This window comes from Ovis canadensis, chromosome 11, assembly GCF_042477335.2.
Source record: "Ovis canadensis isolate MfBH-ARS-UI-01 breed Bighorn chromosome 11, ARS-UI_OviCan_v2, whole genome shotgun sequence".
NCBI lineage: Eukaryota > Metazoa > Chordata > Mammalia > Artiodactyla > Bovidae > Ovis > Ovis canadensis.
In genome coordinates, this window is record NC_091255.1 from 63,510,590 (window position 1) to 63,525,905 (window position 15,316).

A 15,316-nucleotide genomic window follows, 5' to 3' on the forward strand; every position below is an offset into this window, starting at 1 on the left:
CTTTTCCAACGAGTAAATCTATTTAAAAAAATGAAGACATATTTACACACAGCACTGTGTGTTCAGTTGTTCATGACAGCATTGCTCATAATGATCAAAAAACTGAAAGTAATACAAATGTCCATCAACTAGTGAATGGATTAACAAAATAAGGTATATTCATTCATTACAATACTATTCAGCAATTTAAAGAAAACAGCTACTGGTATACGCTACACAATGCAGATTAACCCCAAAAACATTGTGGTAAGTGAAAGTAGCCAGATACAAGATGATGTATTATTGTATGTGTCCATTTGTATGGACTAGAAACAGCAAATACAAAGAAATAGAAAGCAGAGCAGGGTTTGCTTAAGGCTGGGGGTGGGAGTGGGAATTAGTTGTAAATGGACACAAGGGAGCATTTTGTGGTGGTGATGTTTTCAACTGGATTGTGGTGATAGTTGCCAAAATCATTGAATTGTAGCATGGATGAATTTTATGCTGTGTATATTATACCTCAGTAAAAACTGTTTTTAAAAATAACAGTCAAGAGACTTCCCTGGTGGTCCAATGGTTAAGACTCTGAGCTCCCAATACAGGGGGCTCGGGTTCCATCCCTGGTCAGGGAACTAGATCCCACACGCAGCAAAGATGGAAGATCCCAAATTCTGCATCTAATTCCCAGCACAGCCAAATGCATAAATAAATATGAAAAAAGGAAATACCAAGTGTTTTATGCCAGTTGAATAAAATAAAGAGAAGAGCTTGAGGACTTCCCTGGTGGTCCTGTAGTTAAGAATCCGTTGGCCAGTGGGGGGGACATGGGTTTGAGCCCTGGTCGGGGAAGGTTCCACATGCCTCAGGGCAACTAAGCCCACACACCACAACTGGTGAGCTCGTGCTGTAGAGCCAGCGAGCTGCAACCACTGAGCCCACGGGCTGCAGCTCCTGAAGCTCTCAAGCTCTAGAGCCGTGCCCCGCGACAGGAGAGTCCACCACGGTGCAAAGCCCCCTCACCGCAATGAGAAAGTAGCTCCTGCTCACCACAGCCGGAGGAAGCCCTCCACGTGCCACATCTAAGGCCCAGAGCAGTCAAATAAAGAAAGAAATGCTAAAAAAGACAGAAACTAGCGTTGAAGTCTTCTGAGCATTCATAAGGTGAATGAAGTGTGAGAAAAGACAGTTGGCCTGGTTGGCCTGGTTCCAGAGAAGAGTTTCAGCGCAGTGGTAGCAACTGCTGTAAAGATCGGAGGGGTTGTTGGATGTGGGGGTGGGAGCAGACAGAGGATGGAGGAATGGATGGATGGATGGATGGGCTGGTGGGCGGATGAGTGCGTGGATGGATGGTTGGGTCTTCAGGCGTTTGTTTTTGTATTTGTTTTTTAAGTCAGGGAGAGAATATGTTTGTAGAGGCCAACAAAAAAGCCAGTGGAGAACGAGGAATGGAAATCTTGAGTAAGAAGGATTGTTGCTGATGAGGTCTGGAGGAGGTAGAGTTAGTTGGGAATGAGAACCCAGGTGAAAAAATCACGCTTGCGATGGGGACAATAGGAATATCTTCTTGAGATGGGAAGAAAGGATGAATACAAATATAGGGAAGGTGAAGGTATTGAGACTTTGGTAACTAAAGGGTTTTTAAGGAGCTCCACTAAGTAGAAGGAAAACAGGGAGAAGGGTCAGCGTTGGGGACTTGAGAACGTGGGAAGGTCTGGGTCCACTGACTGTGCCTTGCTGTATATACTGTGAAGCTACAGTTGTTAAAACCGTACTGGGGGACTTCCCTGGTGGTCTAGTGGCTAAGACAACCACACTTCCAATGCAGGGGCCCCGGGTTTGATCCCAGGTCAGGGAACCAGATCCCACATGCTGCAACTAAGGGTTCCCATGGCACAACTGAAAGGTCCTGCACACCACAGCTGAGACCGCGGGGCACGCCACCCCCCCGAAAACCCTATGTTGTACTTGTTCAGAATAGAATAGGACCCAGATCTAGATATATATATATATATATATAACATGATAAAAATCAAATTTCAATTAGTGGAGGAGCCCAAGGGCCACGACTTGTGAGCCTGTGCTCTAGAGCTCGGGAACCACAGTTAAGCACAGACATCCTAGAGCCTGACTGAGCGGCCGGAGAAGCCGCCGCAATGCGAGGCCCAGGCCCCGCAAGTAGAGGGGAGCCCCACTCGGCGCAGCTGGAGAAAGCCCCGCAGCAGCGAAGACCCAGCACAACCACAAATACACAAGAAAGTGAAATAATCAGTGGGGGAGATGGAATAGTCGAGAAATTATGTTAGTGATGTTTCCTATTTGGAAAAAAAAAAAATTAAACCCTTATCTCACACAGTTCACAAGGACAAATTCCAGATGTAAAAACAATAAAATAAAAAAACCAGTCGGGGTGACGGGCTCTCCATCCTAGGACCATGGCCCAGTTTGTCCGTAACCTCGTGGAGAAGACCCCGGTGCTGGTCAATGCTGCTGTGACTTACTCAAAGCCTCGATTGGCCACGTTTTGGTACTATGCCAAGGTGGAGCTGGTTCCTCCAACCCCTGCTGAGATCCCTACAGCAATTCAGAGCTTGAAAAAAATTATCAACAGTGCTAAAACCGGTAGCTTCAAACAGCTCACTGTTAAGGAAGCTCTGCTGAATGGTTTGGTGGCCACTGAGGTGTGAATGTGGTTTTATGTTGGCGAGATCATAGGCAAGCGTGGCATCATTGGCTATGATGTTTGAAGACCAATTTTTAACATGTGATTATATTTGCTTTATTATTCAAGTGTTCTTGGACCATGTGTGAGCAGACTGCTATTTGAATAAAATAAGACAATGTGTCAGAAAAAAGAAAAAAGAAAACCAGGCAAGCAACATAAACGAGAAAGAGTAGGGAGCGTTTATCAGGAGGGAAACAGTTAATTCAATCTAGGCAGTCAATGGGATTACAGTATAATGGTTAAGAGCACACACAGGCTCGGGAATAAAAATAGCTGGATTTGGGGCATGGCACTGCCTCTTCTTAACTGTGTGACCTTGGACAAAGTCCTTAACCTCTCTGGGCATTCAATTCCTCTTTGGTAAAATAAGAAAAAAAAATAGTTGACACCCACCTTATAGGGTTGTAAGGAATATGTAATATTTGTTACTATAGCACTGGTATATAGAGTAAGCCTTCAAAAAGAGTTTGTTTTTATATAGTCATTAAGAACAATGAGGTTGGGAATTCCCCGGTGGTTCAGTGGTTAGGCCCTGGCCTGGTCTGGGTTCAATCCCCTGGTCAAGGAACTAAGATTTTATAAGCTAATTGGAGTGGGCCAGGGGAAAAAACAATGAAGTCAATCCATAAGTCCATACATAAGTACAGACCTGGAAAGATGCCAGTATTACATTAGAGAAAAAAAGCTACATGCAGATCAATATGAGTAATATTTTAAGTAGGTTAAAAAACAAAGGAAAGCAAAAGCGAAAACTTGAATGTGCTTATATATGTATAGGAAAACCTAGAAGGCTGCAAACTGTTTTTTGTTGTTTGTTTAGGGGGAGAATCATTATCTTTTTTAAGTTAATTAATTTTGGTTTTGGCTGCTCTGGGTCTTCACTGCTGTGCACAAGCTTCCTCTCGTCGCCGCCAGCAGGGGCTACTCTTCGTGAGGGTGCGCAGGCTTCTCACCGCAGTGGGTTGTTACCGAGCACCGGTTCTAGGCACATGGGCTCAGTACTTGCTACGAGGTGTGTGGAATCTTCCCAGACCAGGGATTGAACCTGTGTCCCCTGCACGGGCAGGCAGATTCTTAACCACCGGACCGCCAGGGAAGTCCCCCCAAATTAAGAGTTTTTGTTAACATTTAGGGTATCCATTAAATACAGAGTTGAAGAAAATGAGAAGTGTCAACTGCCCTTTCTTGTGTGATGTAATAGTTCACAGTGGTTTGGTGGCAAATGTGAGAATATCTCATTAGGGCAGACGTAAATTCTGGAATCCACTGAGCAACATTTACTTTCATTATGATGTTAGGAATGTACCCCAGTAGCGTAGTTCATTGGGTAAACTAGTTAAGATTGTTAATTTCAAGATATTTCTTTTTCACATGGTGAGTAACAAATAGCTGTATTCTTCTTAGCGGATAGTTGAAAAAAGAATGTGACTAGCACCTGAAAATATTTTTATATTGATTACATGTTGAAGTAATATTTTAGATATATTGGGTTATTAGAATATCCAACATGGGGTTAAATAAAATATATTCAAATTAATTGTGATTATTTTTACTTAAAAAAATATGGCTCTTAGATAATTTAAAATTACATATGTGGCTTGCTTTTTTTTGGTCATGCCTCAAGACATGTGAGATCTTAGTTCCCTGACCAGAGATTGAACCCTTGACTCTACAGTGGAAGACCAGAGTCAACCACTGCACCTTCAGGGAAGCCCTGTCATGGTATATTATTACTGAACAGTGCTGATCTGGAAGAACAGTACTAGTATAATTTTCTTCCCTTGTAAGTAATTTTTTAAAATCTGGATGCCTTTTTTTTCCTCTAATATTAAAAAAAAAATACTGAATTGTACTAGTACTGATCATTCTGGGCCATACCTTATGGGGTTTTCCCCCTTGATATTTTATTTTTATTGTGGTTAAAAATACATAACATTAAACTTAGCCACCTTAACCATTTTCTTTTTTTTTTTAATTTTTTTTTATTTATTATTTTTTTTAAATTTTATTTTATTTTTATTTTTTTATTTTTTCTTATTTTTATTTTATTTTTATTTTTTTTTAAACCATTTTCAAGTGTTAACAGTTCATTAGTGTTAAGATCTCTAGAACTTTTTCTTCTTGGAAAACTGAAACTATACCCATTAATCACTGATTCCCCCCTTTCCCTCCCACACATACCTTATGTTTCAAATACAATTTAGGGGGTGAGTGATGAATTAGGAGTTTAGGATTAAAATGTCTACACTACTATATGTGAAATAGATGCCAACAAGGACGGACTGTATAGCACAAGCAGTTATACTCTATATACTCAGTATCTTGTAATAACTTGTAATGGAAAAGTATATCTATAACCGAATCACTTTGCTATACTCCTGAAACTAACACACCATTGTAAATCAACTATATTTCAATAAAAACTTTTCTTAAAAGTATATAATTTTTGTGTATAATGTGGCTTCTTTTTTCCAGTTCGACTGATATAATTGACAGATAACATTCTGTAAGTTTAAGGGGCACAACATGATAATTTGATGTAGATGTGTCTTGCAAAATGATTACCGCAAGATATGTCTTTTTAAAAATAAGGGTTAGATTTTTTAAAATTGAGTTTATTGCTGGCTGCACTGGGTCTTCATTGCTTTGCGAGGGCTTTTCTCTAGTTGCAGCGAGCTGGGGCCACTCTCTGAGTTTCAGTGCACTGACTTCTCTTGCTGTGAAACACGGGCTCTGGGCTCTGGAGCTCAGCACTTGTGGCTCCTGGGCTTCGCTCTTCCTTGGCATATGTGGAATCTTCCCGAACCAGCGATCAAACCAACATCCTCTACATTAGCAGGTGGCTTCTTAACCCCTGGACCAGGGACGTCCCAAGATGTATCTTCTTAAAGCCTGCAAAGAATTCCAATTATGATTTGGTTAATAAATTATAGCCAACTATGGGACTTCCCTGGAGGTTCAGTGATTAGGATTCCATACTTTCTATGCGAGGACTGCAGGTTTGATCCCTGGTCAGGGAACTAAGATCCCACATGCTACATAGGTGGCCTACAAAGTAAAATAAAAACTCTAAATAAAAATTATAGCCAATTAATAATGAAAAACTTGCAGGTAATCTACTAGTCATGTGTGTTGTTTCCTTCCCGCAAATAGGCAAAGAAATGTTCCAGTGTAGTTCTTTTTTCCATACCATTTCTGATCTTAGTGCACAGTTCTCACTAAGAAGCAGAAATGTGCACAAACTGTCCACCAGGCACTGTTTTTCAGGGACTGTTGGTGTGTTTGGTGTTCCCATCTGTTGATGTGGCCACACCGTCTAGGTCACTGCGCCCTGATCCCCATCTCTGGGCAGCCTTGGCAAACAGAACGTTTTTCTTTTATCTGATGAGGCATTTAAGTGTGTCAGGGAGATCAGTGTGGCGTTGACACTTCTCTCAAAATGAAAAAAAATCCTCCTTTTCACCTGTGGATTATTGACCTTACTTTTAGGTCTTTGTATATGTGTGCTCTTGATTTTTAATGCCATCAAGGCTGTATTTCCCTGGCACTCCAGTGGTTAAGACTCAGTTTCCAATGCAGAGGATGTGGGTTTCATCCCTGGTTGGGGAACTAAGATCCCACATGCTGTGCAGTGCAGCCAAAAAAAATTTTTTTTCTTTTAAATAGTCATAAAATAAAATAGAGACTTCCCTGGTGGTCCAGTGGCTAAGACAGCAAGCTTCTATTCCAAGGGGCCCAAGTATGATCCCTGATCAGGAAACTAGATCCCATATTCAGCAACTAAGAGTTCACATGCCTCAACCAAGACCTGTGCAGCTGAATAGACTTATTTAAAAATAAAAAGTTAAAAGTTAAAAAAATAAAATGCCAGACAAGGCTACAGTTAGCGCTACATGCTGCTTTCTGGGTAATTTCATTTATTATCATGGCTGTCCCCAAAAGGGCATTTCCAGTAGAACCCTGCCATCTTTAATGCTTTAACCCCGAAGGCTTTAACCCTGAAGCCATTAGTGCTCTTCTCTTGCTAGAATCAATCACTACCATGTGTAAGCTGATTATCCGTTGATTTCATTGTCCTCACATCCCTCACCTGATGGCTCCCAGGTCCTGGAAACTCAGCGTGTCCCAGATTGAACTCAGCCTGTACCACTCCAGACACCGAACCTGCTTCTCCCCATTCTTTATTCATGATCTGGGCAAGCCACCCATTAATGTAAACATCTTTCCTAATTTCACCTAATGTATAGTAAATGTATAATGTCTAATGTGTAGAAAATGTATTTTCCTAATGTTTGACAGTAAATGACAAATTCTTTGAGATGGGTGCTTCTGTTTGTGACAGCTAGGCACCTCCTTCTCTATAAATTATGCACGTGGAAAATAGGGCTAGTAAGTGCTAGACATAAATAATTTATAACTAAGCTCCTAAATGATGAATTGTGCTGTGTATCACTGCAGATGGCTGCCCCTGTGTGTTTTCATGTTGATGGGTAACTTTCAAGGGTTCCTCCTTGATTGCTTTGGTTTCAGCTGCTTTTACCCTCAAACAAGGGGCTTTCCAGGTGGCTCAGTGGTAAAAGAATCGGCCTGCTAATGCAGAAGATGCAGGTTCAATCCCTGGGTCAGAAAGATTCCCTGGAGAAGGAAATAGCAACCCACTCCAGTATTCTTGCCTGAAAAATCCAATGGACAGAGGAGCCTGGCAGGCTACGGTCCCTGGGGTCCCAAAGAGTCAGACGGAATTAAAATAACAACAACGACTCTCAAATAATGCTTTCCTGCTTGCTGGTTAATTAAAGAATTGCCTCACTTTGTGGCAAGGGATTTTATCCATGTTGTTTTGTTTAATGTGTTTCTAGACCAAAGCAACTCCATGTGTAGAAAATCCAAAAAAAAAAGAATATTTGATTCCGTTTTCCTGTTAGAACTTTCTTCTCTGCCTTTGTTGCTGCGGCTTCTTCACAGGCTGAAAGTGCTGAATCTCATTTTTTAGAGTTTTCTGTAAACCTAAAAAATTGAAACATTTATCCTAGCCATATAACACATAAGGAAGACTTTTTGCTGATTCGTAAGTTCTTTGTATTAATCCAAGAACTGGGGTATATGAGAGCACTGATGGAATATGATATGGCCGAGTCACTCACTTTTGAACAGTTTACGTTTATGGGAGAATTGGATTATAGAAATGTGAGCTAAGAAGCATTGGGGTTTGTTGTTGTTACTGTTTGGGTTTTTTTTTGGCATATAGTTGATTTACAATGTGTTAATTTCTGCTGTACAGCTAAATGATTCTGTTTGTATATATACATTCTTTTTTATACTCTTTTCCATTGTGGTTTATCACAGAATATTGATACACAGTTCGCTGTGCTATGCGGTAGGACCTGTTGTTGATCCAGTCTGTGAGAAGCATGCGTTTAATCAGATTTGGAAAGTGTTCCCAGATGGAATGGGCAGTGTTACCTAAGCCTCCCTTGGTTACTTAGTGCCATCGTGTCCTGGCTCGCTTCCTCCATCTGTCTCCATAAGGCAGTTGGAGATCCTGACCCTGCCTGCAGATTGCCTCTAGTTGGTGTAGGGTTGAAAATATTCCTGCCTCCTGGCTGATCAAGGTGGGACCTGACTGATGTCCCTGTAACTTTGGCCATGAAGACTGCTAATGAATTTGGGACTAGGGTATATATGCGTGTCTGTGTCTTTCAAAATCATTAAACTTGTCCAGTTAAGCAATATAATCTGTGTGGTATGTGAGTGCCCAGTCGCTTAGTTGTGTCTGACTCTTTGAGACCCAGTGGACTCCAGCCCGCCAGGCTCCTCTGTCCATGGAATTTTCCAGGCAAGAGTCTGTGTGGTAGTTGATTGGTAAAGCCTGGGGCAGTATTACTTAATTTGTATTTTCCTATTAAACCGTCATTTTGAAGCAAATATGGAACACAAGGACCCTTCATTGTGGAGGGTGATGGAGGTATACACAGAATTGGCAGGGAAATGCTGAGACGACTGTGTTTGGGTATGAGCCGGTGTATGGAAAGTCTGGGCAAAGGAACGTATGTGCGTGCGGGCATGCTGATACCCGCAGTTAAGATTCATGAGTACATGCAGAATAAGGAATAACCATTTCAAGTGTAAGGGAAAAAATTCAGGAACAAAATACATACATACATATATATATATATATATATACACACATTAATGTGCATTGTGGGGCCTTCTGGTCTTTTGCAAGAATGTCAAAAGGGACTTCCCCGGTGATCCGGTGGTTAAGAATCTGACTGCCAATGCGGAGGATGGGGGGATTAAGGGGGGATTCGATCCCTAGTCTGGGAAGATCCCACATGCCACAGGGCAGCTAAGCCCTGAGACCACTGAGCCAGCAGGCCGCCACAAGAGAGGCCCTCAGTCACGGTAACTAGAGAAACAGCACGTGAAGTACAGCCAAAAAAAAAAAGAATGTCAAAAGGAAAACAGTGATCTGTTTTCTATTTGATATCTCACTGCTAGGATTTTGCGTATTTTGTGCCATTATCCCCAATCGAGAGAAGAAACTTTTCCTAGGGTTAGAAATGGCTCTAATTGTTGGTTGAAGGGTTAGCCTTCTTCTTTCCCCCTGAATCGGCTTGTTCGCTTGGCTTAGTCTGACTGGTTTCTGTCTCTCGCCCTCTAGGAAGCTATTTTGCCAGCCACTTCATTATGGGAGGAGAGAAGTTTGATTCAACTCACCCCGAAGGCTACTTGTTTGGAGAAAACAGCGATCTGAACTTTCTGGGGAACAGACCCGTGGCGGTATGAGTATCATCCGTTTACTTCCACTAGGGGCTAAGTGGCTGAGTCAAATGGTCTTGTCAAAATAAGTTTGTAATTGCTGGTTCAGCAGCGTCTGCGGCTTGGTCTGAGTTGAGAGGAGCCAGACGGCAGCCTCTTTGGTGGAGCAGGGTCTCCTGGCACCAGAGGCTGCCCCGTGGAAAAGTACCCGGTCTGCCTGAGAGTGAGGACGGCTCACAAAACCCAGCTCTCCTAGGATCTGCCGCTCTGAAGCTCTGCCTAAACGCCGCCTCTGCAGACTTCCCTTACCCAGTCCCTAGCCTGTCCTCACCTTGCTTTTCATTCCTCTTCAGTTGGAGCAGGAAATGGCAACCCACTCCAGTGTTCTTGCCTGGAGAATCCCAGGGATGGGCGAGCCTGTTGGGCTGTCGTCTATGGGGTTGCACAGAGTCAGACACGACTGAAGCGACTTAGCAGTAGCAGTAGCAGCATAGCAACGAATACCACATTGTTGTTTTTCGGTCGATAAATCATGTCTAACTCTTTGCAACCCCATGGACTGCAGCATGCTAGGCTTCCCTGTCTTTTACTATCTTCCAGAGTTTGCTCAGATTCATGTCTGTTGAGTCAGTGATGCTATCTAACCATCTCATCCTCTGCCACCCCCTTCTCCTCCTGCCTTCAATCTTTCCCAGCATCAGGGTCTTTTCCAATGAGTCAGCTCTGTGTATCAGGTGGCCAAAGTAATGGAGCTTCAGCATCAGTCCTTCCAATGAATATTCAGGGTTGAATTCCTTTGGGATTGACTGGTTTGATCTCCTTGCAGTCCGAGGGACTCTCAAGAGTCTTCTCCAGCACCACAGTTTGAAAGCATCAGTTCTTCCTAACACCACATAAGCTTCCGTTGCCTTGTCCCCTCTATTATCTGCCTTTTGCATCAGAATGTCCATTTCCCAGGGCAAGGGGGCTGTGCCACTGTCGAAACCCAGCACCCAGAACAAAGCCTGGGACATTGTGATAAGCCTTTCATAAAGATCTGTTGAATGAATGACTGACAAGTTTCCCCTCGATATCTGAGTTGATATCAGACTGTCTCTCTCTCCATTCATTCAACTCATTCCATAAATGTTTATGGGGCATTTTCTCTGCACCCAGCATGAAGCTTTGCAAAAATAGCTGCCATGTGGCTACTGATTGGCCACTTTGTGCTAAGGAAGGCCCTAGAGACTTTTCAGACATTATTTCTAATCTTCATAGAGACCCACTTTAGGACTTCCCTGGTGATCCAGTGGTTAAGACTCCGCACTTCCAGTGCAGGGGCCAGAGTTCAGTCCCTAATCTGGGTACTAAGATCCCACATGACACGTGGCAAGGCCAATAAATAAATAAATAAAAACTATATATATATAAAAAAACGCTACCTGTCAGAGAATTTATTATCAGTATTATTTTGTAAGTGAGAGAACTGAGGTTCCGAGCTTTTGTTGTTGTTGTTCTTTAGTTGCTAAGTCGTGTCCAGCTCTTTTGTGACCCCATGGACTATAGCCCGCCGGGCTCCTCCGTCCATGGGGTTTTCCAGGCCGGAATACCAGAGTGGGTTTCTATTTCCTTGTCCAGAGGATCTTCCCAACCCAGGGGCTGAACCCACATCTCCTGCAATGCAGGCGAATTCTTTACCGCTGAGCCACCAGGGAAGCCCAGTAGCCTTTATGAAGTGCACACTATGTTCCGGACCCTGTTCAAAATGCTCTCAGAAAATTTTTCCCAAAGCCACATAACTAGATCTGCCTAGCTGCAGATCAATAACCTTTCCACTGCTTCTCTTTGCTTCACAATATCCTGCTGTTCTCCAGAAACTCCTATTTTAGTGGGGCAGGCCAAACACAGGAACAAGAGATACTTCAATAGCAGTCAAGGTCTGAAAGGGCTGCGATTCTGTAGGTATAGAGAGTGGTGGAGGGGAATCGTAAGGGCTGGTGCTTTGGTTCTGGTTTTGAGGAGGAGGCCTTGGAGGATGGCTGAGTCTTCAAGAGGCGGGTAGGCAAGGGGCTTCCGGGGAGGGAGGCACAGGGCACAGGCGTGAACGCATTCACATTTCTGTCAAACCAGTAACCATTTACTGAGAAACTGCTGTGTGCCAGGCACTGTGGGAGGTGCTGGGGACACAAAGCTGAAATGAGCATGGTTTGTTCCTCGCCTGGAACAAATAGGGAAGCCAGTCTGGCAGGAGTGGCCCTTTTCCTGGTGGAGAAGCAAGGTTGGAAAGGTAGGTGGGGGCTCCGTTCCCTCAAGATGTGCTCCACCCTCTCCCACAGGCTCGGGAAATACTGAAGTGTGTTAGGCAGATGAGAGCCCCAGAGAAATCATTTGTTTTTTGGTCTTTAGGAAGGTTAATCTGATGACGATTTTCCATCTGGAGCTTTCATTAAAAAGCATTTTGGTTGTTGTTGATGGTTTTTATTGTTTTCTTCCTTTCCATCTGGGCTTCGCTGATGGCTCAGAAGGTAAAGAATCTGCGATACAGAAGACCCGAGTTCGATCTCCTGGAGATGGGAATGGCAACCCAGTCCAGTAATCTTGCCTGGGAAATTCCATGGATAGAAAAGCTTAGGGGGGCTGTAGTACATGGGGTCACAAAGAGTCAGAAACAACTGAGCGACTAACAACACCTTTCTGTCTGGAGTGACAACCCCCCCACCACAGCCCGGTGCTGTGTGCTCAGTCATGCCCAACTCTTTGTGATCCCATGAACTATAGCCTGCTGCACCCCGCCCCGCCCCGCCCAGGTTCCTCTGTCCGTGGAATTTTCCAGGCAAGAATACTGGAGTGGGAAGCCATTTCCTTCTCCAGGGGATGTTCCCCACTCAGGGATCAAACTTGCATCTCCTGCATTGGTAGATGGATTTTTCACTGTGCCACCTCGGAAACCAATTCTTAGTTGAACAGTACTTTCAAAATACCAAGTACTTTCTGCTTCACAGTCTATTATGACAACTCATACTTATCAAATGTCTACTGTCTGATTTTTCTACTGTTACCTTAGCCTTTAGAGTGGAATGATCTTTTTTTCTGCTTGAGCCAGATAAGAACTCCCACGCTTCCTGGAAGTGGGCTCATGCTTGAAAAATACTCTTTCTTCTCACAGGGACTTGGCCATTTGCATCCGTTTCTTCCTCCCTTTTTCCTTTCCTCTGGTGTCAGAATAGTTTATATACTTTTTTAAAGTGTAGGTTTTTTTAAAAAAACTTTTTCAGGCCATAAAGGTGATTTTAAAACAAGGGAACACTTCTTTAGGCTCATTTTGAGGTTTATGTTGGCCGACAAACCTCCCCAAAGGGTAACTGTCTTGTTTACACTTCTGTGAGCCCATGAATGACCGAGCTCTTCCAGGAGCCCCCGACAGCAGCCTTGACCTTCACTTGCAGGCTTTCTCCTAAAGAAGCATCAACACTGGCCTTTTTGTTGTTGTTTTTGTGGACTAATCGTTAAACATGCTTCATATTGCACAGAGCAAATGTTTTCAAAGGACATCATCCTTTATGTTAAGAAAGCAAACCAGAGTCACTTCAGAAAGGGAGGTGGAAGTAGAGAATGCAACATGTTTCCCTTTGCTTTTTCCCTTTCTTAGTTAATAATAGCTAACATTGAGTGAACGCTTACCATTTGCCAGGCCCAGTTGTTCCAAGTTCTCTGTATGTGTTGACTCTTTGTGTCCTTGTTGATGCAAGTTCAAGGGCGATGCGCAGTGAGGCCGAACTGAAACGTCAGAGTTTGGAGCAGAGAAAGGTTTATTGCAGGACCATGGAAGGAGATGGCTGGCTCATGTTGTAAAAAGCCTCAACTCTCCAAAGCGTTTCCGCACAGCACTTTGAAATGGCAGGCGAGGCAGGGGTGGGCGGTGTTGCGAGGTATGTGATCGCCTTGTGCACGGTTCTCTGGCTGATAAGGAGGGAGCAGGGGCTGCCACAGGGGTTCACTTTATCAGTCCTCAGGCCCCAGGAGGTCTGGGGCTCTGTGCTCCTGGTCATCAAGTCGCTCTTCCATTTGGTGGGAGTTTTTTTCAGATCTGCAAAACAACTCAGGACATTTGCATCAAATACTATTATCTAGGTGCTTCCGAGATGAGCTGAAGCAGAGGATATGGGGGAAGGCCTGTCCAGGGAAGGCCCCATAGGGTCCTGCTCGGTTACATCCTCACACCCTAACAAGGAAGGTCCTGATTTGATGGATGAAAACAAGAGACACAAGGAATTGAAGCAAAGATTGCAAAGCCTAGAAGTGACTGACTCAGGACTTGAACCCAGCAGTCCAATTCCAGAGCCTGGGGTCCCCTGCCCTTTCCTGATGGTCAGGTTAGGGGTACTCAGGACCCCTGCCCACATCTTGTATGTGAGTCTGAGTGGATCCTCGAGGGCAGTTTGTGAAATGTGGAGAGAGTAGCCAGCATGCCTGTGACACGTTCTCACGAGTGTCTCTTGAGAGAGTTTGTATTTGGTGTGTAATTCCACCAGCTGACCTGACCTTGGCCGCCTGCTGTTACCACATGTCAGCTTGTTTAGGGGAAGGCCCAGCGACTGAAGGCTGGCTGGTCACTTGAGTTCTCCAGAGCTGACCTCTACTCTCTGCTAACATATCTCAGTGTCGGTAGACAGGCGTTGGGTTGCAGAGGAAAGAGAACAACAGCCTTATAAAGCCATCCAGCAGCCCCGGGCAGGAACGGCTCCTCTTTCCAAAGAGATGGGGACACAATATGTTGAAATACATGGTTAGATTAAGTTATAAAGGCCGTAGACTTCCTGGCTTCTGGGACTTGTCGTATTTCCTATCATCTTCTGAATGATCAGACTCAGATGAGTACCATTCAGCTATGGCTCGGCCTGTAGTTTTTACAGAAGCTCATCTCCCACTTAGGATAATCCATCCGTCAAAGTCAGATGTATTATCAAGTCTTCAGGTCAGATTTAAAGAACCAGAGTGTGGGTGTATAGGGAAGGATGGTTGAAGAGAGGTCGGAATCAAGATTGCAAATTTTACATACCTATTGCAACCCTGGCAGTGAAGATTGCAACCCAAACTCTTTGCAGCCCTGGCAAGGGTCCATCACCCAGGCTCTCAAATTACCCACTTGTAACGGGGAGGCTGTTCTGACTTTGTAGGGATGTCATGCTTGAAAAATGCGTTGGAATTGCTGGAGAAAGAGAAGTGTGCAATAATGTTAGCTGCACTCGCTAGCCTTTCAGGTTGGTTATTTCTGCAATTACAGTTCTGGGTGGAGCACATACTCACTTTTTTTTTTTTTTAAGTTAATTGTGAGTTTTTTCTTATTTTATTTCATCTTTAAATTTTCTTGGCCAAGCCACGTGGCAGGGGGGATCATAGTTCCCTGACTAGGGTTCGAACTCATGCCCCTTGCATTGGAAGCGCAGAGTCTTAACCGCTGGACCACCAGACAGATCCCCTCACTGGTTGTTAAGGAACTATCTTAAGTAGTGAGCAGGGCTCCTACAGGTCCTTCTGCTCTGGCGTCTGTATTGAGGAGATGAGATGGTGGTGTTTGTACATCACAGTTGAGGCCTCCCTCCCCTTCCCGAGGGGGCGGAAGAACTGATGGTGGTTTTTTGGTCCTTTATTGCATTAGATCCTTTTTTTTCTTTAAGAGCTTTTTTCTTTTCTCTTTTTATGCCTGCACTGGGCCTTCGTTTGCTTTGCTTGCGCTTTCTCTAATTGCGGCGAGCAGGGGGCTGCTCTTCCTTGTGGTGCGTGGGTTTCTCATTGTGGAGGCCTCTCGTAAGGTGGAGATCTAAGCACACAAGGTCTGTAACTGTGGCTTCCAGGCTGTAGAGCTCGGGCTTC

General features: G+C 44.0%; 1 protein-coding gene and 1 pseudogene across 8 annotated transcripts in view; both read left to right on the plus strand.

The window, feature by feature from the left end:
- Window positions 1-15,316, plus strand: part of RNF157 (ring finger protein 157) — an 80,466-nt gene that overhangs the window by 11,842 nt on the left and 53,308 nt on the right. For all 8 annotated transcript variants that reach the window (XM_069542113.1, XM_069542114.1, XM_069542115.1 and 5 more), the window contains exon 2: window positions 9,366-9,484. In XM_069542113.1, coding sequence (XP_069398214.1) covers window positions 9,366-9,484 — 119 coding nt within the window. The remainder of the gene's footprint in view (window positions 1-9,365; window positions 9,485-15,316) is intronic.
- LOC138929721 (ATP synthase subunit g, mitochondrial pseudogene) lies at window positions 2,412-2,843 on the plus strand (annotated as a pseudogene).